This window comes from Stenella coeruleoalba (assembly GCF_951394435.1).
Source record: "Stenella coeruleoalba genome assembly, chromosome: 4".
NCBI lineage: Eukaryota > Metazoa > Chordata > Mammalia > Artiodactyla > Delphinidae > Stenella > Stenella coeruleoalba.
In genome coordinates, this window is record NC_137149.1 from 73200139 (window position 1) to 73225672 (window position 25534).

Genomic DNA, 25534 nt, shown 5'->3' on the forward strand with positions numbered 1-25534 from the left:
CTCACATCTCTTTAATGTCACACAATGGAAGACACTGAATTCTCACATCTCTTTCTGCATTCAATCTGTAGTGATATGCTCTTTTGATTAATGTTTATAAAGAAAATTGAGTTTCACCAGATATGTAGTTGGAAAATTGTATATATTCTTTGATACTATAACAAAACTTGTAAGTGCTACCTTATTAAGGATTTCTTGTAAGGAGGAAACAAGCTTTATCAATGAACTTTGAATACTCTGTTCAATTAAAATCCATTGTATATCTTGCATTTTAAATGGATTTTTTTTTTCTTACCCATACCTGATTTTATAACTTCATATATTTGTCCCTTGGAAAATACTGGTAGATTGAGTTATGCAGATTTCCAAATGTTGACACACTTCATTGTGTGATATCAGAATCATTACATTCATTAACATGACCACTGATCTCATCCTAAGTATTGAGAAGCTGTCAAGCTCACAGAGGCAGATGTAAGTTTTCCCAAATTCCAATTTTCATCTGAAAGCTGGAATTATTGACAACAAATGCTATCAGCTGTTTTACTTGAAGTGATAGTCTTGCTTTACTTAAAAAAAATAAATAAGAGGCTGAATGATAACCAACAAAACAAAACAAAAAGGTTAATTTGAGCTACCACCTATACCTTAAAACTCACTTCAAAGCATATTATTTTAATATATAGAATGGATAAACAACAAGGTCCTACTGTATAGCAAAGGGAATTATATTCAATATCCTGTGATAAACCACAATGGAAAAAATATGAAGAAGAATGTATATATATGTATAACTGAATCTCTTTGCTGTATAGCAGAAATTAACAAAACATTGTAAATCAACTATACTTCAATAAAATAAATTTTAAAAAAAATAGATGACTTTTTTTCCTAGCTTTGAATGTTACTAATGGAGATAGGCAATGGCTGTGGATTTTAATAGGTGTCCTTGATATGCATAAGCAATAAAAGCAGGAGAAGGAAAAATACAGGGAAAAGTTGGAAAGGGGAAATAGAAGGAAAGAGGGAGAGAAGAAATGAAGAAGAAAGTGAGGGTTGGCAAAGTGCTACCAACAACTGTCTTATTTACCATTCAATACCTATTAACTGTCAGTCCATTAGATGCCTGAAAAATGTAGACATGTGCTACATCTACATCTATTCCTATGAAAGACCTTGTCCTTAATCACTCTTAAAATACGGCTTTAGAAGTGATAAACGATGTAAACTATTTTCAAAGAATGACATATATGACAAGAAGATAAAACACATTAAACAACCTATTTTACCTATTACAAGTTTACAAGTCTACTAGTACTTGGAGAAAAAGAGAAATTCATTCAAATCAAACTATTGAGCACCTTCTATGTAACATTTTATGATCACAAAGTCCTACAACAGAAGGCTTATATAGCTTTAAAAAAATTTTTTTAAGAAAGAAAGCATGGGACTTCCCTGGCAGTCCAGTGGTTAAGACTCCGCGCTCCCAATGCAGGGGGCACGGGTTCAATCCTTGGTCAGGGAATTAGGATCCCGCATGCCGCACAGTGCGGCAAAAAAAAAAAAACAAGAAAAAGAAAGGAAGCAAGCAGGTAAGAGGCCAATTTTTACTTTTTTTTTTTTTTTGCGGGATCATAGTTTGCCGACCGGGGACTGAACCTGGGCCCTCAGCAGTGAAAGTGCAGAGTGCTAACCACTGGACCGCCAGGGAATTCCCCCAATTTTTACTTTTATATAAATTGAGGTAATTTTCAAAGCTCTTACACCTGGTAAAGCTCGGCAAAGGGACTGCAACTTTACACCTAAATCTAAATGGAATCTTGAAATAGGCTTGTTTTACTCACTTACTTCCATTTCACTGTCGCCTCGTTCCTAAATCTATAGCCAAAATTCAAAGAGTAAACTAATCTGTTATCCTGCACTCTCAATCTTCATCTAATTCAGAACTTCCCTTTCCTGATAGATTCTTCCCCTTCCAAACCTCTTTTAATATTTAACTTTGGAACCCCTGATCTATTGATCTGCTACCTGGATACCTATTTATATCTTCTCTTTAACCAAAAATCCTGTTGAAATGACACTCTTTCCTTAGAAATTCTCAACTATAGCTCATTCCCTGGAGTTCATCTTCCAGACTCCATCTTCCATGTCCTCATAATACTTGACTATATTCTCTCTTGCACAGTCCTTATCATATCTCATTATAATTATGTCATAAGCCTAACTCCCTACTCTGATAGTCAATGAGTTGGTTATAGGTAGGCACGATATCTTAATAATCTTTATATCCTAAATGTCTGGTCCAATGCCTGATAAATATTCATGAAATATTTGCTAAATAATTTCCAAGCAAGAAGAAATGTCTACATTCCACTACCTCCTCATTGCAAAATTCCACACCACTGCTCTCTCTTCCTCTGATACACATGATTTCCACATGTTCCAAGCCCAACCGTCATTTTCAGCCTTCCAGGTCGCTCCCTCTGTGTTGGGGGTCCCCAAGGCCACCCTCAGGTTTGATGATTCACTAGGAGGACTCACAGGACTCAGCATACAGTCCTGTGAGTATAAATCTATACTCACAGCTAGATTTACTACAGCAAAAGGATACAAAGCAAAATCAGCAATGGGATAAGGCATATGGGGTGAAATCCAGAGGAAACCAGAAGCAAGCGTGCAAGAGTCTCTTCTCAGTGAAGAACACAGGATGTGCTTAATTCCTCCTGCAACTAGTTTTCACAACATGTGTATAATGTTGTCTACCAGGAAAGGTCATTAGAGAGTCAGTGCCAAAGTTTTTACCATGGACTAGTCACGTAGGCCCCCTCTACTTAGCATGTACCAAAATTCCAGACTCCCAGAAGGAAAGCAGGTGTTCAGTATACACCATACTGTTTGTACAAACAGTTTAGGCACAGTGAGCCATTCTTATCAATTCTGGGCATACTGGGAATGCTTCCAAAGTCCAAGTTCTCAGACAACCAACCAAAAGCCGACACAGCAAGCAAGGCTTTTTAAGGATAGCAGTCTCAAGTCTGCTGTGCTCTTTTTGGCACAACTTCACACTCTCTAATGACACAGACATTCACATCACAGTTTTTTCTTTCTACAAGAACTCTTGTCTTCATCCCAAATAATTCAGTACTCAGCACCAAAACCTAACTGATTAACTGACCTCATCTACTCTGAGGAAATTCACCTCTATTTAATTCAGCAACCCACACCATCATCTGGAACTGTATCACCTCTGAAATTCTGAACTGTAAATTTCTCCTCTTACCACTACCATCAATCATTTCATTTCTCCCACCCTTATCAAATTTGCTTTTTTGTCTCTGGTTGTAACCTACTCCTTACCACTCCTCCTTGCTTTTCTACTCCAAATCTGCTCCCTATGACTCCACTTCCTCCTTTATCTGCCAGAACTACACAATCAATCCTTTAACCATACTCCAACAAAACCCTTTATTTTCTGCACCTCTAGAGTGTCTCTTGTCAATCCAATTTAATTGAAATGTTTACTTTCTTCACCTCAATTCCCACTGCCTGGAGCTACAATAGAAAAAAATCATACAAATTATTTCTAACTTCAGTTAGATTAATGCTATAGCAATTCATTCCTAATCAACTCCCTTTTCCATACTTCACAATTGCTCCTCTATGTGCTCAGCCTTTTCCTCCCAACCCACTTTTTTGCAGATAACCATGGTTCCTCCAACCAGAGGAAAAAAGATCAAGAACATAAACTGCTATGCCTTCTCTCCCTTTCATTTTTAGATTTACCTATGTTTTCAGTATCTTTACCATCTTTCTCAATGGAGGCAAACTAATCATTTGCTCCTGGTTGCATCTCCTTCAGTCTCCTCTGCAATCCACTCGTTTCTCCCTCTCTCTGGCTCCTTACACATAGCTTACAATCCTGCATAAGTCTACCCAGCCTGAGATCTGAACCCCTATTTTCTTCTCTCTCAAGGTATGATGGCATCCATCTCTTCTCCTTCCTCATCCAGTGTCTTGAAAGAGTCTTCCACATTCACCTCTTTATCTCACCTCCCATTCATTATTCAAACCACTACAATCCAGGGTTTAATTCACATTTCTTTACAGATGAGACTGCTCTCAACAGAACAGCTGAAAACACTCTCTTCAGTGAGTCCCACTTCATATAGCATGCTTTCTCCTAGCAAAGAGCTCGAGTACCAGAGTGGCAAGTCTTTTACTTGTTATTGGCTACAGCAAATACCTCCTTTGCTGTGCCAACCAAACAATACTGTCAGATAAAGTTTTAACAAAACCATCCTTTTTTATTAAATGGATAAGAAAAACCACACACTTCATGTTTGTTAATATAACTACAAAATATCATCTTTGATGGTTTTGATGTGACATTAAGTTACTTAATTTTGATACTACCTTAGTTCCAGTTTGGGGGGTGGTGGTGCTGGTTTTGTTTTTTTAAGTTTGGCGGGAGATGGGGTTTGTTAGCAATGAAAATGAGAGGTATGTTTCAGTTTAACTGGACAGCATTATAAATTACTCCTTTTATCCATTATGTTCCTTCAAGTTTAAAGTTTTAAAATATAATAATAATAATTTAGTTTATTCTAAGTCAAAGTACAGTTGGCCCTGGACAGTAATGGAAAGGTCAAATTTCTTAAAATAATAATTCGATATGCTGGAAAGAAGAGTAATGGGTAGGAAGCTGAACTCCCTTCAAACCTAATAACCTAACATTCTGTTAACCCAAAAAACTAGAAGTAGCACTTAATAATTTTAAAAGATATAATTCAAGACGGGTGGCATCTTAGTTATCTACAAAGACTAATAAATGAAATTAAAAAAAACACTTTATGTTGGCAAGAAGGTCTTAAGATGGAAAATATCATGTACTGTCGGTGGAACTATAAATTATTACAACCATTCCAGAAATCAATTTGGCATTAAAAATATTTATACCTTTGGCACAGTAATTTCTCCTTTAGGGATCCTGCCTAAAAAATAATCTGAAATGTGAATAAAAATATATGCATAAACAAGCTCCCTGAAACTTTATTCACAATAGAGAAGAATAAAATAATGGGAATGTTAAGTAAATTACAGTATCTCAGCATAATAGAATATTAGACAACTATTAAAAATGAAGTTTGCAAACTAATAACATGGAAAGTACATATAATATACTGTTAAATAAAAAGAAAATACAAAAACATACATGTAACATATGATCTAGAATGTAAAGGAAAAAACTTACAAAATGAAAGACCTTTCAAGGGCACAATTTGATAGTATGTAAAAAGAGTCTTAAAAAAAGTTCATACCTTTTGACCTAATAATTCTACTTCTAGAAATGTATTAGAAGAAAATAATTACAGTGGCACAGATATGTTCACGAATAATCAAGTATTCTGCAGTGCTATTTTGGTGAGGGAGTATTAAAGACATTTTGTTTCATTTGTTGTTTCTTAAAATAGGATCTGTTTTTCAGCAGATGTACAGTAATTGCTACGCAAACACATTTTATAATATACGATAACATCAATATAATTTTTTTTCTACTTGAATCTTTTATTTGGCATTAACTAGGTATGTTATCATAAGTAAACAAGTTTGGGGTTCACTAATCAATAGCTTTCCTGAATGCATTTCAACCTTTTCTATAGTTCTAGTCTACATAATCCCCAGACCTTTTTTTTAACTTCGATTTTTAATTTTTCTGTGTTCCTTGTATCTCCTCATATTAATGTCTCTTAGAATTCACTAATGCATTGTTATTTTGAATTTTGTCTTTTAAATACAGAAGTACAAGAACCTGATTTCTTCAACTTTGTTTTGTGCTATGTTTATTTTCCTTGTTTCTGAGTTGCAGTGCTATTTTTACCAGTGAAGGTTTTAGAACAATTGAAAGACTAAAACTGTATGAAATTAATTATGATATACCAATTTGAAAGATACTACACAGCTCAAAACCATGTACACTAGAGAGTAGCCTGTTACTCTGCATGCCTGACTAGGAGCTCCCTAAGCTCTGGTGAATTAGACCACAAACCGGCATCTGCTTTAAGAACAGCTAATTCCTGGGCTGGCTAGCAGCATATGGGATGGCAGGGCCTACCCAACTTGGACAACATTAACTAACTCAATCTGATCCTCTTTCTTGAGGTATCTGAATAAGAGACTGGTAACATGAAGCTTAAGCGGAAGCAGAGATACAGTAAAGTCATGTAAGTAGAGGTTAAAAAGAATTTTTTAAAAAAAGAATAAGCTGAAGCCAACAGTAAGCAGAAACTATGAGACAGAGGCAAAAAGGAATCTGCCAGTTCACAACTGCAACAGCAGAAGCTAGAACTGAAAGAAGGTAAGTCACTGTGACAGACCACTAGACCAAAGGACACTTGCTGCTGAGAAAAATGACAGAATAACTTCATCACCAGAGCTGCACTCAATTATCCAAAATAATAATATTCCAGTCTCCTTGAAGTCTGGCTATACAATGGCAAAGTTTCCTGTCTTCTTTAGTCTCCATGCATTCTTACAAAAAACGTGCACTGCTTAAGGCCCCCTGGGTGGTTCTGTTCTTTGAAATCTAACAGAGCCTAATGTTTCAGACTATGTAAGAACCTGTAATAAATTGGCAAATGTTCCCAATATGTTAAATGAAAAATGCAGAGTACAAAATACTTTATAAGTATGGTCTCAATTTTTAATAAAAATATTTATATATACATAGAAAAACAGAAAAAGTTTATCCATCAAAATATTAATAGTGGCTAACCCTAGGCAAAAATATTATGGGTGACATTTCATTTTCATAATTTCATGTTTTCCAAATTTTCAATAATTACATATATTAGTATTTTAAACTAAACAAAATATTTTAATAAGGACTAGGAACAAACACACCAAAATATTAAATGACCTTTTCCTCTTGGTGATTATAGATGGTTTATTTTCTGCTTCACTGGGAAGTACTACTTTCCAATTTTTAATAATCTTTATGTTTTTCATTATAATTAGAAAAAGCATTAAACCTGAAGAAAAAGTAGATGATTAAAGGAGTTTTGTTTTTACTTTTAACTCAGCCTAAGGAAATATATGTGCAATTGACATGTCTAGATTTCAAGATAATTCTACTAGTTTTAAAGTATATTTTAGAGTATATTTTAAGGATTTTTAAAGTATATTTAAATACATATTAAATATACTGTAAAGAATTTTAAAATTAAATAGAAAAAAATAATTCCTAATTCCACAACAGAATCTCAGAATCTGAGAGCTAGAAAGGACCACAACTATCATTTAGTCCAAACATTTAATTTTACAGATGAAGAAATTGATGCATAAAAGGCAAACAGCTTGGGTCTCATAGCTAATTAATATGTAGGATCTAGGCTAGAGCCTTATTTTCCTGAACCCAAGCCCGGGGCAATTTCTACTACAGGACAATGCCTCTAATAACTTTCTCTGTAAGCATAGAAAATGTTTATCTCCTTGAACTGGAAACTCTAAATTGAGAAAATATTTGAGAATTGGAGGGAAAAAACTTTTTCCATCAAACAGAAATTATAAAACTAACACATAACAAATGTTAAAATTCTCATACGGATCTAGGGGAAAAAATCTGTTTTTGAGCTTTTCACATTTGTATCTAAAATCCCAAAATGTATAGGATTTTGTTATAAGTGTTTCTGTTGATGAATAATATAGAGAATGCTTAAGTTTGTTGCTCTGGTTCAATAAAATAAAAGCAATTAAGTAAACAATACCCTGGAGCCAGACTGCCTTGATAGAAATCTTGATACTGCCTTTTCTAGATGTGTCACTTTGATCAAGTTTACCTTTTCTGAGCCTCAGTTTCCCTATTTATATACCAGGGATAATAATCACCCCTAACTCATTAAATGAGTTCATATACATAAAGCACCAACAGTGCACAGTATAAACTCTGTATGTTTAACTGCTTTCATTATTATAAAACAATGTAAATGTATGCTTACTTTTTATTATGGTTATCATCCTTCTAATAAAGTTGACAATATTATCATTTAATGTCCACTATAGATAATGCTAAATTAGAGAATGTCCAGATCTCGATGACTTCACAAATATCCTCTTCAAATAGCTTAGCAAATAGAATAGCCGATGATAAAACTGGCTACTGTTAACTGTCAAAGATATTCCAACTTTCTGCCAACCTCGTCAAGGTCAGGAGTAATGTGGAGGAAACAGGGTACATAGAGAGGTGCTGGGTTCAGGAAAGCCAGGCAAAATTAAACAGTTGTAGCCATCATGGACAAGCATGAGGCCAGGAATCCAGGCAGGTGAGACAAAGTTTGAAAGCACAAAGAAGTTACTGTGGTGAAAATATAAGAGCAACACAATGGAGAGACAGAATACCTGAATTCTAACCCTGGTTCAGGTATGAACTAGGTATATCATCTCAACAAAGCAAATCTACCTTTTGGTTTTATTTGCCTCGGGTAAGACAACATGCTTCTCAGGGTCATTTATGGCCCAAAAGTCAAATGCAGTCTCAAAGTTTTTAAGAAAAAAAAAAAAAAGGCAATATTTTCTGGGTTCACATTTTATAGGTGGAACAGCTGCTGTAAAAAAGCAAGAAAGTTTTAAACATTTATTCTTGTCAAAAAAGTTTGAGAGTTTTCCTCTTTGCAAGAGAAAGTTGTCTAAAGTTTGTACTCTACCAAGCCTGGCTCACCTCACGTTCTGACAGAGGAAGCACTATGAAAAAAGAGAAAGCACAGAGTAAGAGGAAGTAGAGGAGTTTTAATTTTAAGTAGAAAGTAGGGTAGGATGCATTAAGATAATTGTGAAAGATCTGAAGGTGAAGGAGTTAGCCATTTGGGTATCTGGAGGGGAATATTCCAGAAAGTGGAACCAGCCAGTGCAAAGCCCTAACCAGAAGTGTGCCTAGAATAACTCGGGGAATGGAAAGGAGGCTTGTGTGCCTAGACTGGGGTAAACAAGTGAAAGAATGGTAGAAGGCAGAGAAATGGGCCAGATCAGGTAGGGTCTTACAGGCCATTAAAAGGAACTTTAATTCTGAAGATGCGGAGCTTCAGGGAGTCTTGATACAGAAAAGAGACGTGATCTGACTTATGTTTTAAAAGAATCACTGTGGCAGATGTACCAAAGAGACCGTAAAGGTTGAGAGGCAAAGGTGGGAGCAGGGGGAAGAAAAGTATTGAGTACAAGGCAGAAGAGAGAAAATGATAATTCACACCAGCAGTACAGATGGTAAAAAGTGGTCAGAGTTTGGATATATTTTGAAGACGGAGCCGAGAGATTGATTTCTTGACAGATTAGAGGCAGTGAAAGAGAAACGGGGACATCAAGAATGTGTCACAGATTTTTTAGTCTAAGCAAATAGGATGCCAGGTCTGTCATCAACTGAAAATGGGAAGGCTGCACTTGAAGCTGATTTGGGGGGAAGATTATAAATTCAGTTTTGGATATTTTGAACTCTGAGACACTTGACCTGTACAAATCTATAGACTAAGAGAATTTTATCTTCCTGTCGATATGACAACACATATGAAATAGAAATTTCAGATTCAACCTGAACACATGGGTTATGCAAATGGCAAGTGAAGACAACACTTATTTCCTAATGCTGAACTCTGAGCTCAATGGAATCAGCTTTTTCGCTATTTTGGGAGATGAAGCCATAACCATAGAAGAAATTAACAGATTTCAAAGCATAAAAATCACGCTTTAAATTCATCTGGCTGCCTTAATACACATCTGAATATCAATGTGGCTCATGGAAGGATAGAACTGAAAGTGTACTATATTTACCCAGAAGATACAGAACCCCTGGAGTTGGAGACATATATATGTCTCATAATATAACTCTAAAAATTTTAACTGTGTGACCAAATTCTATACATTTGGGTTCAACCAGCTCTGTGAGAGTATAATCTCATTCATAAACTAGTGAAATCAAAAATTTATTTAAATCATGTATTACAATCAGTCTATCATAACCTCATAATTATACACAGTTCTATAATATTCTAGCATTAGAATTTTACTAAGTTTCAATTATTAAGGTATTTTCAAGTATTAAGAGACGATTACATATAAAGCAATAAAGTTATGTAAATGTATACTGATTAAACTTCATGGTATTAACGTCTGATGATTTAGAGATTCAACTAATCCAACTCAACTACTTTACATTACCTGTACCAGACCAAGGAAAAAAGACCTTATATATCTAATTTATATATATTGTAGAATATTCTTCATATTTATATAAATACTATGAGCAATACAATAAATTATGTTCATTTAAGAAATAATATATAGTTGAATTGGTTTATAGTACAGACTACCAACATATCAATTTCAAGTAACATTTATAATTGAATAGTTTAGAAAGGGCAGAGAAAGAAGGCTGGATACACAGGAACTCCTTCACTGCACTAATCAAGGACTCCATTGTAATTATCAATACAATGCAAGATCAAAGAGAATAAAACAAGGTGCTCTTGCAGGAAGCATACAGACAGACAAATAGAGATACACATAAACATTCACTTCTTATCAATCAAAAGAACAAAGGTAAGTTAACACAAAGTCCAACCAACTCTACCCTAAGTAAACTTCACTTACTAGATGTAGGATGGAAAAGAGCTCAAGAAGAAGAAAATCATTTTTCCAGATCTTTGAGAAAATTTCAATCCTTAGGTAGACAATTCAGTTTTAAGTGTAAACATGTAAAAAGCATAGTGTTTTCCTCCTAATGAACAGATCATTGTCAAACATCACACATCTTGTAGCTAAAGGGTACAAAGGTCCTCAATTCAAAATCCACGATCTTGTGGGAAAGCCCCTCTCCACTTCTGCCACATGCTGTTCTCTTGGCATACTAGCTGCCATGTGGCAGCAGAACAGGAAATGTAGGTATGTCATCAAGACAGTCTCCAGTCAACAGTAAGGGCAGCCACAGTTCTTTGACCTCACCCTCCACAAAGCCAAAACAAAAACCAAAAACAAAACAAAAAATACCACAATTGGGGAATGAGATGGCAAAAGTGGCCAATGAGAGTTCTGCCATACCTCATAGGAAAGTTGCTAAATTTGATGGTTTACAGTTAGAACTGAAATACCTCCTTTATCTAAAGTCCATCACCCTAGACCAGGCCACTATCATTTCATCTTTACTGTTCCAAGAGCTCCTAACTACTCTTCCTAGTTTCACTCTAATCTCTCTGCAATCCTTTCTGGCCCCTACCTGAGCTCGCCAATCTCATTTCAAGGCACTATCTCCTTTGTTTCCTACATTCTAGCCACAATACAGTAGTATCCTTTCAGTTCCTCAGGGAAGCTGCACTTATTTTGCTGTTCTCCAGACTTGCAGTGCTCTTCACAGGACTCTTTCACCCTTCCTAAATGTTTCCTTCTCAGAGGGGTTCTCCCTAATCACATTATTTTCTATCAGAGACTCTAATGGTCTCCTTCACAGCAATTTTCTCAGACATAATTTGTCTATTAGTTGTAAGCTCCAGGAGGGCAGAGGAACTATGCATGTTTCATTCGTAACTATATACCCAGAGACTCACATGACATTTAGCATAAAATTTAATAAATACTTGTTAAATTACTTATCAGGAAACCTCAATAAGACAGTTGATAATGATTAGTCAAAAATACTCTGAGCAAACAAGTATCTTAAAACCCAAGTATTAAAATTCAAGCATCTAAGTCTAGCACTCAGAACCAACTTCTCTTACTTCACACATAGCTCTAATAAGGTTGGTTGTCTCATTTCCAACCTACAGCTGATCAATTAGAAAGAAAAGAAGAATGTAAACAGAAAGTAAAATCTCTCACATGTGAAATTCAAAAGAAAGTGTCATTCAGAGAAGATCCTCAAACCCCAAAATACCTCAACAGCCTCGAAGAACATCACTGTGCACCAATCTGTTAGTATCTTCTTTTGATTAAATGTTTCCCCTACTCAATCAGATAATTCTGATTTATGCTCAGGATCTTGCTTTAAAGCAGGAAAGCATATGTCACATTTCAGACTGATTTCCAAGAAAACAGTAAAGATTAACCAAAAAATATGCATGAAGGGATAAATATCAAAATATATGGTAATTATTTGCTGAATGCCTACTATGGGTCCAGGTAATCAGATAAATTATTTCTGACTGTCACACCTAATCTCTGAGGTAGATATCCCTTTTGCAGATGAGAAAACTAAAGTTCAGAAAGGTTAATGGTTACAGTTAGGAAGTTTCTGAGAACTGAAATCAATCTGCCTGACATCCAAGACCACACTCTTTCCACAGTACCATCTATTGTTTTCCAAATGCATCTGATATAAGAATCACCCAAGGTCTTATTAAAAATAAAAATTCCTAGTCTTCCCCTAAAGATTCTGATTGGGGATGTCTTGGGTAAGAACTCGAAATGTATATTTTTTAAAATGTCCTTAGTGATTCTGATGATTAGGCAAGTTTAAAAAATATTGTACTGGGATTAAGCTAGACTGCATGAACACGGAAACACTGGTATAAGATCTGATTTTACAAGTGGATTCTGAAACAAATTATGAAAAGTCACCAACAAATCTTACACAGAAGATACTGGAGTAAGGATACCTAACAGCATCTGTTGCTGTTATATTTTAAAGCTTAATTTTATCGTGAATGAAATCTTAAGTAGCTTTATAACAGATTTGAAAGCTAAGCCAGACATAGATACTAGAGAGACTTAAAAGATTCCCTTCTGAGTATATAGTTAGTCTAATATCCTAGGTGTTTAACCTGCTAGGAATATAAACTCAAGTTGGAATTCAAGAGCAGCTCTCATATAACATTATTATTTAGAGTAATGTTATTTAGAATAATAATATTTAGTATTTGATTATTTACCATCATAAATAATTTCATATCATTTACGTCCCACCATTTAGTTCCTATATTCCACTTAGCTAGACACATAAAATCTTAAGTACTGGTTAATTTCACATCTGTTGGCAGGCAGAAATTCCACATTGAACTGTTTGGACTGGAATATCATGTGAATTTCAAATTCAAATACAGTAAAATTTTGAAACTTCAGTTTACTACCATATTTCTCATTTCTTCAAGAAAGTTTACCCATTGAGAATTTTTGGCAGTTAATCCAGTTAAAACATTTAGCATTTTTTTTCCTTCATATTATCAGAGATACATTCAATGCTATGTTCTAAATCAAACTAATTTCCTCTCAAATTATACGGAGTAAGAAAATTCTCTGGGAAAAAAATATCTACTTTAGGTGACAATTTCCTCACATTCACCAAACTTTGTTTTTTAAGAAAAGACATCAGCCTGCCCTGTGAATCATGTGGAGCAAATAGAAGCCCAGACTTGGGCATCAACCCCTATTCTTCTCTGCCTTTGGTATCCTGGCTTCTCAATTCCCTGGCATTCTTATTTTATTGTTATTTTAAAATGATAGGTATATGACATGGGAATTAATTTCCTTTTATTCCTATTTACATTGCTCGTATTTTCTTCCTCTCCTCTTAGGCAATCAATTAAATGTATTTAACATGCATCTTTTCATTTGTATGTGTTTTTACAAAAATGAATATGGTTGTGCATGGATTTTTAATAAACGAATATATACATTACAACAAAAAAAAAAGAGAAGCCAGAGAATTTCCTGGCGGTCCAGTGGTTAAGACTCTGTGCTTTCACTGCCGAGGGCACGGGTTCAATCCCTGGTCAGGGAACTAAGCTCCTGCAAGCCGCACAACACGGCCAGTAAATAAATCAATGAAATAAGACTGGCCACTTATCTTATAAATGTGATTTCATAAGAGTTCTATTGTAAAATATTGTTTGCCTTCATTGGTAGGTACAGAAAAAACAAAAAAAACAGTTATTCCTTTGACAATTCTAACAAGATCCAAAGATGTATGCAATCACCTCATTTATTTAGAGAACATTTCAGGACCTATAACATTCCAGACACTATATGAAGCAATGGAGAAATAAAAACCAAGAAGCATAATTCCTGCCCTCAAAGAACTATCCAGTTTTGTGCAGAAATATCAATAAGATCTTCAAAAATCTCCAAACAACAAATTTAATCTTTAAAAATGGAATTATGTCGGGTGGAAGAGAGGAGGTGGGAGTTATAAAGTTTAAAACAAACTGTTAAACTAAAGTGAATCTGTTATTTGGGCAAATCATATTCAGGTCTCTTGTTGCTAACCACAGCATCTAGAAGCAGTCTTGGTCCAATACATTTCAAGACAATTTTTTTTTAACTCTACCATCTGAAAGGTCAGTATACACTAAAGTGTTCCTGTGATGTCTCCTATGCAAAGATCCTATTGTATCCCAAGTGTTCCCATATTTTTTCAAGTCACATTTCTAAATCTTTCAATTTTCACAGCTTAACTGAGATGAAGACAAAGAGAATGATGTCCCACAGCCATTGATAAAAACTGGTAAAGGATGAGGAATTATTTGTGGACATGACAGGAAGATTATACCTCAGAAGAAAGTACCCGAAGACACAATAATTTAGTGAAATTAGAAACAAACCCCAGTAAAATAAGTTGGCTCTATGACTGGGCTTATTTTAGAAGTCAAAGATTATACATGCCCTATGAAAGCTCCAGGTTTGATTCTGATATGGGAGGGCATGAAATGAGACAGGAACTAATGTCAGTTATAATGATAGTTTAGATAGGAAATACTGGCCTAAAACCAGTTTTAAATTCTAATTTTTATATTAACACATCACTATCATCATTGTAAAAAATTAAACTCTTCAACAAATGATCATTATATTTTACACAAATTTATTCTAAGGGGCAAAGAACACCATAATTTAAAAATATTAACAAATTTGGCCAATACCACCTAATAAGTTAATCAGTTTTTTCCCCTCATCTTCATTACATAATAATACACACACACACACACACACACACACACACACATACACAAACACACACACACACACAAACACACACACACACAGGAAATCTACTTTTAATTGAAGTGGGAGTTCAAGCCTTTTAAATTACATGTACATAAACATTATGCAATAACAGGAACTTATCATTTCCCTCTCTTCCTTCAAATGCCACTTTCCTCAAAATATGCTTCTGCACAAGATTTCTTCCTGTTGGAGCTGCCACCCTGTTTCATATTGCTACATGCAAATCCAAAAATGAAGGAAATTATTATACTCATCTAGAAGAATATCAAGAAAGAATACTGATCTTAATGGAGGTACACAGTTTAAGCCTGATTTGGGGTCAACATGAAAATATTTTATTAGAAACTACATTAAAGCAGGCTTCGTTTAGGCAAATTATACATTTTAAATACTTATGTTCCCAAAATCTGATTATGCCACAAAACTAACCAAGACCTGCCTGTGTAGTAGAAAATGGAAGGTGACTTAATTTCTCACGTCACTATAATGACGTGCCAAATTACATCATATGAGAATATAGTGATGTCTAAAATGAGAGTAATAGTATAATACGATGTAGTAAATCATAGGGGGAGAAAAGAGTAGAAATATTCAACTATAAGCGTCTACTCAAAAGTGAAATCTGTGAAAAACACATATGGATGGATCTATATCTTTTCAGATTGATCTGTATTACAGATGATTCTATACATTACACTATAATTGCCTTTCAAGGGAAAAGGGCTCTGAACAGTTCCTTAGTTTAAATAAATGGGTAGGGGGTAGGGCAGCTGCAGTGATAAGCTTAACCAGTCTTATTATAACTATTTTAATAGCTCTTCCCATTTATACTTAAGATTTTTTTTTTTGATGTGGACCATTTTTCAAGTCTTTATTGAATTTGTTACAATATTGCTTCTATTTTATATTTTGGTTTTTTGGCCGCAAGGCATATGGGATCTTAGCTCCCCAACCAGGGATCGAACCCACACCCCCTGCATTGGAAGGCGAAGTCTTAACCACTGGACCGCCAGAGAAGTCCCCCCATTTGTACTTAAAGGCAAGAAAAACTGAATATGCTCAACAGGTATAGCAACCCATAAACACCAATTTCAGAAACCTTTATAGGTGTTAACGGGGTTCCTACTGGCATAGTAAGCCTGTGAATTATGTATGACAGAGTCATGTAAAAAAAGTTTTGCATTAGTTACTATATTTATATATGGCACCACAAAACAGGATTAGGTTTTCAATGCAGAAAGATTCTTATTAATCCTCACTGAAATATTTCACACAATAATTTAACCTCATACAAATTGTCTAGAAATGGAAAAACAAGACTAAAGTGAATCACTATTAGGTTTGAAAACGGCAGTTCGGATTGCTTAGTACTGTGCTTTACTCCTATGTTTCTCAAAGTGGAACACTGTGTGTGTGAATGATAATAAAGGCTAATATCTATTGAGCACATTACCATACAATGTGATGAATTCTTTGCATGTATTTTCTCAATTAATCCTTAATAATTTTAACAGTGAGGGACTATAACTATCCCCATCTTAAATGAAGAGTCTTAGATATAAATAATTTACCCAAAAAGTGGCAGAGGATAGATCTGAACCCAGAGCCTGGAACCAAGGTAACAGGAAAGAAAGAGAAGTTGCTGAGGGAGATCGCAGAAAAATTAACTCCCCTCGTAGAAAGGCATACTGTTTACTGGTGGCATATAGTTCCTCTTATACTCTGGAATAATGGTTTTCAATCCTGGGTACATATTTGAATCACCTGTGGAACTTTTTAAACAAGCTATGCAAGCCTGGGACACTCACTTAGATAACTGGCTTTCAACTGGGGCAAAGACACGGCTTTTTTTTTTTTTAAAGCTCCCCAGGTGATTCTAATGGGCAACTAACATTGAGAACCACCACTAATTCTCTCCACTCTGTTAACTTCTCTAAGCAGCCAACTAAAATCAAATTTGCTAATCACCTATTTGGTTCTGAGCACTTCGCCTATTATATTTTCCATCATGCCCAAGAAAGTACTTAGCTTTTCTTTCCCTTAAACAGAGGAAACATTATAACTATAGTTGCACCTTTTTAAATAAAATATTGCCAGCTTTTTTTTTTGACAAGAGGAATGTAAGGGGCAGGGTGGGCAGACAACATGATAAAGTTTGAAAACTCTTCTTTAAGCACTCCTTAGGTTTAAAAGAATGTAAAAAGGTCCTAATAGTCAAACAAAACTTAAATGGCAGGCTCTGAAGACTTAAAAATTTCTGTGATATGTGTTAAAAAAAGATTTAATATCCCACTATATTTGGTTACATGTCTTAATTCTGCTGGTGATAACAGTTAAAATACTAAGTAACTGTTATTGTGGTGATAAATTCCATTGTCTTCTCATGGCACTGTGACAGCACTTAGGCAGCGTTTTCACCCTGGTTAAGTCACCTGAATATAAACTAACAGGTGCTAAAGAAATCAAAGCATTACATAAGCACACCCAAACAACAATATGGCTGATCACATCATGTATTGAGAAATGCAAGGGTTTTGCTGACGGTCTTATATGAAAAGTCTTACTGTTTCACTGAAAGTTATTCACTGCAAGACCCACTCACCCTAAACCAAAAATATAATGAAAAGTGTTCCAGGCAGTCTCAGACTTGCTGGCCCTTTTATTTTACTAAAAAGGTGAAGTGGGGAGATATCTGACAAGCATGAAGTTTGACCTAGGATTTGAACAGAGATCTAAAATGAAAAACAGTATAAATACTTCAAGTTGTACAAAACTCTGGACTTCTCAGAGAAACATTACAAAACTTCCTGCTTCCGGACAGCTCATTATTTGGTTCAAGTCTTCACATTCCTTTATTAGTCATGACCTTTCAGAAAGCTCTCCTTCCTTATTGTTTGAATAATATTGCGCTTTTAAAATGCTGCCAGTTGGACTTACAGGAACCCTTATCAAATGAAGAAGCCATCCCAGAGTTCATGCCCAAAGGAGGGACTTAGATTACTGAGAACCCCCAGTAACCTGAGCGGTGTGTGCCCATCACATAGATTTTTTTTTTTAATTATGTGTAAGCATACATCGTTCTGCATCTTAAATATATATGTTCATCTATACTTTTTATCATATACAATTACAGGAACTTGCACTAGTTCCGCAGAAACTGACTCTGCAAGAAACTGGGAAGACCTGTGGGTGTGTGAAATACACAAGGACAGGGAACCACTCATTACCGATCGTCACTGGGGTCTCACCCGGCCCACATCTGGCCTCTGAGCCATATGTCACTAGGCTTAAAGGCACAGACGAGGAGACAGAAGCACAGGGTAACTGGATGAGAAAACAGGGGGAGACACCTCAGAAATGCGTATTTCCACCCCAAGGCTGAAGGAGTGGCCGGAAGGGCAGACCCTGAAGAATAACCTTCCTTCTGGGATCCGTCAAGGCGCCCAGGCCCGAAGGGCCTACTAAGAGGGGTGCGGGGGAAGGGAGGGCAGCGTCTGTCCCCACTTCAGAGACCGAAACCAATGAAAATAAAGCAAGTTTTCACTTCCTGGTCGCCTACTCCTCCCGCAGGCCTCCGACACCAGACGCACACCGCGGCGAGAGGGCCCCCGCGGAGTAAGGGCCCGCCCCAGCCCTGCACCTCCCGTCCTCGCCCTCGCCCTCCTCCGGGCCTTACACGGTGACGTGACCGGAGCCGCGGACCACCACCGGGTCCGGCGAGTACTTGAGCAGCTGCTCCTCCAAGGCCCGCTCCTCGTCCTCCTCCTCCTCATAGATCTCGTCGAAATCCGCCATCCTGAGCCTCCGAGGCCCCCTGCCCGAAGGGGCCTGTCCAGGGGCTGAGGCCGGGATACGGGCTGGCAAGGCGGCGGAGGCTGAAGGGAGTCGCTGCCGCGGGCTCCGAGGCCGCGGAGTTCACTCCGGGCTGTCTCGGCGTCGGCTACAGAGGAGATGGGGTCCCGGCCGTCGCCGCCGCCATTACCGTCAGCAATAACAACAACACAATGTCAACATCCGCCCAAGAGCCGACACCTCCACCAGCGCCGCCGCCGCCACCGCCTCCGCCACCGTCGCCGCCGCCTCAGCAGCAACTCAGGCAACCACAGCAACAGCCTGCGCCTCCTGCAGCGGGAGCACCGGGCTACGGCATCGCGAGACTTCCCGGGAGGGCGGGCGGGCGAACGGGCGCGCGAGCACGCGGGCTGGATGGCGGGAGCGCGCACGTGAGGCCTCGCTAGCTCCCCCAGGTCGCTTTCGTTCCTCCACTTCCACTCGCCGACGGCTCCTCGGACGCGCGCTCCCGCAGGCGCGGCACCGCTCCCCAGCAGAGGGGTCGCGGACCCACAGAGGGGAGTGTCTCTGGGAGCTGGTGGCGTTGACCCCGACTCAAAGAACAGATCTCTGAGTGTCCAGTGGGGCACTTAGTTCCCCAGAGTAATGTCTAACCGAAACAACAAAAGATAAAAACCCTGATTGGAATAGAGAATTTATTGTGTATGTGGTTGCCAGTTTATCTAACAATCGAATCTCGCTTTTCGTCAGTCTTTTTAGTCTGTGATGAGAACCAGAGTCTGTACTTTTCCAATTTGAGGAACTCAACAGACACACTGCAAATATTTTTTGTCCACTATAATACAGGATTTTTCAAAACATATCTAAAATCAAACATCTTGTCCCATTATCCCCTTAAATATAGTCCAGTAGATGAGGCCAATTATGCTGATTTTTTTTCCCTACAAGAAAACTCATTTTAGTCATGCCATGAAGCAAAATTGACAAATTCTCTGGATTCCAGATTAGAAGAAGCATTCTCCTGCCCCAGCTTCCTCACCAGCTATAACCTCTTTTCTCCCGTAAGAACTTAGGAAATCCCTAAGTTCTTAAGCTCCTCCCAGGAAAGGAAAAGTGAAGGAAGGAGAGGGGAGGTACCGTTTAATGGATTCCCCTTACCAGTCTAGACTACCAGTAAAGGCTTAAGGTTCACATTGGGCACTTGGCTTCATGGTCAAGAACCTGCCCAGGCAAATAGTTCAGGGGCAGGAGTAGGCTCCTGAGAGAGTCCAGGACAAGGAACATACACTGTGCGGGCAGGAAAGGGTAGTCATACCCAGTGCTGGTGAGAATATTCTCCAAGTACAGTGTTCACTTCTACCAGTTTAGGTGGGTCGTTGTTAAAGTTGAGAAAGTGCAGGGGAGGGCAATTAGGATAGTGAGTGAGAAATGCCAAAGAACCTCCTACTGGTAATGGCTGAAGAAAATGAGCATAGTTAGCCAAGAAAAGATGAAGGAAAAACATAGTAGATAGTATCAGACTTGCTATGTGTCTCTCCTGAGTACATTTATGCATTCGACAAACATTTACTGAGCTCCAACCATGTGGCAGGCACTGTGGGGGGGGGGGGGGTATGTGTGTGTGTGTGTGTGTGTGTGTGTGTGTGTGTGTGTGTGTGTGTGTGTGTGTGTAATGAGGTACAGTTCCTGCCTTCCAGTAGCTTATTTATCACTAAGGCAAGCAATCATAATCCTGTCGAGTGCTCCCAGAGGAGTATCAGAGGGCGGTAACAGAGCACACAGGAGGCAGCTTGGTTTGGTGATTAACTGCCTGCCTGACTGCCTGTCTTTGAATCTCAGCTCTGCTACTTACAATGTGACACTGGACAAGTCATTTAACTTCTCTGCTCCTCATGTGTAAGTTGAGGATAATAATAGTACTACCCCACTGGGCTGCTCTGCAGATTAAACAGACTACTACATGTGAAATGCGTAGAAGAAAGCCTGGCACACAGTAAATATTGGGTGGCAATAGGAGATCTCTAAGGCCCCATCCGACTAATCAACTCTATGAGGATCAGCACAATTGTTTTGCATTATGTAATGCTTTACTGTTTATGAAGCACATACATATCATTTAATATTCCCCAAGAACTCTGTGAGGTAATCTAGGATGTAATTGATTCCTGAGTTTCAGAGATGCTATGTGACTGCCCTACAGCCAAATGGCTATCTAAGAGTCAAACTCAGGGCTTCAATTCAGTGCACTGGGTAGGCCAAGCTCCTGAATTTCTTTCTTGGCAGGAACTAGGAGGCCAAGTGGCTGCGCTCAGTTAAAGGAATGGCTGCAGATGGGAGGGTGAGAAAAGGGAACCAGAGGAAGAAAGGTCAGTATGTTCCAGACATGGCCCACACCCTGTGTGCCGTGACTGAGAATTCACCTTTCTGTAGAAATAATGGCAAAGATAAGGGGCTGGTGCCCCAAAGTTTCTAAATCATCACACAAGGGCAGGGGAAGTCACCCACGGCCCTTTAAATCTCCAGCACTTTCCATAGCTCCTGCTTCAGAGGAGGAGCTCAATAAATGCTTTCTGAATTGAGATATATTGTTACTGGTGCTGTTTCCAGAACATCATGAGTTAATTAGGCTTTTGAGGACTGTGCAAATCTCACCCTTATCTTAACACTGGTTCTGTGTGGGAGAAATGTTCTTATTCTAAGATCTATCCAACAGAGAGAACTTTGTAACTCCCACTGCCTCAGTGTAAGGCGGGGGCTACCTTATTTTTGCTCCTCCTATTTCACGCTTCTTTTTCCTGTTCTGAAAACCCTGTCACAGCCAGCAAAAGGGTGTAGGACCTGGGAACAAGGGCGAGAGGGTAAAGGGAAGATGAGTCAAACATTTCCCTGATGATGGTTGACATCATAATCCCAAACTCCATTTCCAGCCCTCCAGGGTCCAGCTTCCTGTCACACTCCTTTTCCAGTCTCTTCCTGGGGACAAATCTCCCTTCTCAGTATCTTTTCCCTCAGCTTTCAGGTGCTCTCCTGCGCTCTGCAGTATGGACTCCCCTCCATTTGAGCTCCCCTTTACATTCCTGCTTCACACACTTTCACATGTACCCTCACACCAAAAGGCTCAAAACCAAACAGGAAGATGCCTCAGAGGCCTCATGAGGCAGCAAATCTACAGTTGCTTTTAAGGCAAATATCCCTAGATTTGAAAACTTCCAAGTTCTGTCATTACCTAGCTGAGTGGCCTTGGGTAGTTTCAACTTTCTAAGCTTCCTTTTCTTCATCCTGAAATGGGACCTATGTCATGGGGTTATCAAGGGTCAAATGAGATAATGCATGTGCTATGAGGTGAGTCGTGTCTCCCCAAAATTTATATACAGAAGCCCTAACCCCCAAGGGGACGGTATTTGGAGATAGGGCCTTTGGGAGGTAATTAGGTTTAGATGAGATCATGAGGCTGGGGTCCTCAGGACAGGGTTAGTGTCCTTATAAGAAGTCACCAGAGAGCTTACTCTCCCCAACACCCTTGCCTTGGTGTGAGGACACAGAAGGAAGACTTCCACCTGCAAGCCAGGCAGCTGGTTCTCACCAGGAACCAAACTGGCAAGCACTTTGATCTTTCTGCAGACTTCCAGTGTCTCCAGAACTTGTGAGAAATACATTTCTGTTGTTTAAGCCAACCATTCTATGGTATTTTGTTACAGCAGCCCGAGCTAAGACAGCATGTAAACCCTCATTTGTTCACTCATTCATTCATTAAACAAATATGCACTGAATTACTCCCGTGTGCCGTACTCTGCACCAGGAACTAGGGTTTAGCAATAAGGTAGTGAATGAAACACAGTCCCTGCCTTCATGAAGCATAAAGTCCATGGGGGAAGGGTGACAGACAACTATAAAAATAATTAACTATCAGAGTTGTGATCAATCCTGTGGAGAAGTACAGGGGACCATGAGGGCTAATGGACCTAACTTATCCTGAGAAATCAGGAATTCTCCTCTGGGGAAATGACATTTAAGACAATGAGCTAAGCAAAAGTATGAGGGTGGGGAAATAGAAAAGAGGAGAAAGTTCTAAGGCAGTGAAAATGGCATGTTTGTCTTAGTTTGGGCTGCTGTCACAGAATACCACAGACTAGGTGGCTTATGAACAACAGAGATTTATCCGCCCTCATGACCTAATCGTCTACCAAAGGCCCCACCTCCTGATACCATCACATTGGGGGGTAAGATTTCAACATAGGAATTTGAGGAGAACACAAACATTCAGTCTATTGCAATACTTAAAGACTCTGAGGCAGAAAAGCACATGATCCAAATCAGGTAAAAACCAAAGTGTGGTTGAACCATAGGAAGGAAGGCAGAGCCAAAATGCAATGGGATAAAAGAGGCTGAGAGAAACTTGAAGGCCTTGATAAAGAGCCAGAAGTTCATCCTAAAAGTAAGGAAGATACACTGAGGATGTGAAGCCAAGCCATGACATTATCAGATGTGCATTTTAAAATCTGCAAATGGGAGACCAGTAGTCCAACTTACCCAGCATGTATACCCTACTTCTTCTGGAAACAGCACTCATCCTCCCCTCCCTGGACAGTTTGTGGTAAACCATATCTCCCCTACTCTCAGTACAGATGATTGGGTTAAGCTGGGCACATCCCCAATTCCAAGAGTGTGCATATGACCTAGGGTGTCAAGTCAGAGAGCATGGGATACCTTGGGGCAGAGTGATTGGTTTGAACAGATACATGATTCAGACAGAACCAATGAGATTCAATACCAGAACTTTTAACATAACTATTGGGAAGAGGGGGATCTCTTTTTCTATGAATCTACTAGGAACCATGTCGCTCTTACAGTAGTAGAAACAGTCTAAGAATGATGCCAACACTGGGGGAAGCAGAACCAAGGAATGAAGCAGACATGACTTTTCCTGATGACCATGTCCTGAGTCCCCTGAGTTCAGCTACTCCTAAAAATTTCCCTGGTTTGTAGGCGAGAATAATGGATTTAGTGGACACCCAGTGGAGATGCCCAGTAGAACATAGTTAGATAGACACGGATATTAGACAGACAGATGGATAGATATGTGGGTAGATGAATGAAGAGATAGATAAGACAGGGAGAAGAGAGAATGAGGAGAGGGAGAGGCTCAAAAGATAAGTCTTGGCAGGAAATAAAAACATTTGGGACCCATCAACTCATAGATGGTAAAGGTAGCCATAGAAGTGCCCTAGATGGCTCAAAAGTCAAGAGGTGAGGTCCCCGGGAGAGAGTGAGAAGATAAGATGATGTAGGGTGAGGAATTACAGTGAGTAGGGATGGAGACAGGAGGAAGGACTGACAAAGGAAATTGAGAGAAACTAGTCAAAGTGGTGAGAGGCAAACTCAGAGAGTGTGGTGTTACAAGTAAAGGGAGAGAAAAAAGTAAAAGAAGGAGGTAGTAGCTGTTCAAGTGAGATGCTGCAGAGATAATGTAAGAAACCAGTGTCCACTGTATTAAGGAGAACAGCAAATCCTGAGGAAGGACTCAATTTCTACAACCAGCAATTTGATAGAGCCAACACAGAACCCCTTGATTAAATATAACCATTAAAAAAAACAGTAATAAAGGGGAGCATAACTCCCCACTCCTTAAGTGTGGACCATACATAGAGACTTCCTTCCAAAGCAAAGGGGGGAAGACTAACTTTACAGTGGTGACACCTGACAAACACTGCAGCCAGCTAATCAAAGTCAACATCATGCTGACCATAAATTATGTTGATAGTATGTACCTTTGTTATGATATGATGACAATGGCACTTAACCTTTCTGATCTTCCTCCCCAAAACCCATAAGCCCATTCTAATCATAAGAAAAACATTAGACAAATTCCAGTAGTGATGCATCCTACAAAATACCTTAACAGTACTCCTGAAGACTGCCTAAGTCATCAAGAACAAGGAAACTCTGAGAAACTGTCACAGCCAAGAGGAGCCTAAGAAGACGTAACAACTAAAGGTAATGTGGCATCCTGGATGGGATTTTGGAACAGAAAACGGAACTTAGGTAAAAACTAAGAAAATCTGAATAAACTATGGACTTCCGTTAATAATAATGTATTAATGTTGGTTCATTCATTTTAGCAAACATACTGTAACATGTTAATAACAGAAAACTTGCATGCAGTAGTGTAGGGAACATTCTGTATTATCTTCTCAATTTTCCTTAAAGTCTAAAACATCTCTTAAAAAATAAAGCCTAAGTTTTAAAAATTAGTAATATAGTAAATACTGAATTTAAAAGAGAGACAGAGAAAGCTTTTTAGTGCCAGAAGCAAAGAAGAAGCTTTAAGCTTGAGTGATAGACTCACAGACTACATCATGGGGCTGGGAGGGGAAGGGTTAGGGGGAATTACTGGACCAGAAGTAGGTCCCAGCAGCTAAAGGCAGGAGTTTCAATATGCTGTGATAGGAGACCTGGCCCTGGGCAGGTTCAAGGCAGGACCATGGCATCTAACCAGGAAGGGCAGCAAGACAGAAACCAGAAAAACTCTGCCCATGGGCAAAGGAAGCAACATGGAAAATTTTTCTCGTGGAATTCTGGGCTGAGGAGATAAAGATCTCCGGTGAAAAATCAAAGGCCCAGGCCTACACCTTGCTTAACTGCCATATGCAAATTTACACCAAACTTGTAATACAGGAATGGCTGACCTAAGACATTAGTTGAGGGAGGAATCATTTCTAGCATATGATTTTCAAAAAAGGCAAATGGGTTGGGATCTAGCATACAGTGC

At 38.5% G+C, this 25534-nt stretch overlaps 1 protein-coding gene across 2 annotated transcripts in view; it reads right to left on the reverse strand.

The window, feature by feature from the left end:
- Positions 1-19582, reverse strand: part of CHIC2 (cysteine rich hydrophobic domain 2) — a 51345-nt gene extending 31763 nt beyond the window's left edge. The window contains exon 1 of one of the 2 annotated variants that reach the window (XM_079920251.1): positions 18650-19573. In XM_079920251.1, coding sequence (XP_079776377.1) covers positions 18650-18768 — 119 coding nt within the window. In that variant the 5' untranslated portion in view covers positions 18769-19573. Of the gene's footprint in view, positions 1-18649 lie in introns of both variants that reach the window. The other variant, XM_079920252.1, reaches the window with a different exon arrangement.
- Between the last annotated feature and the right edge of the window lie 5952 nt (positions 19583-25534).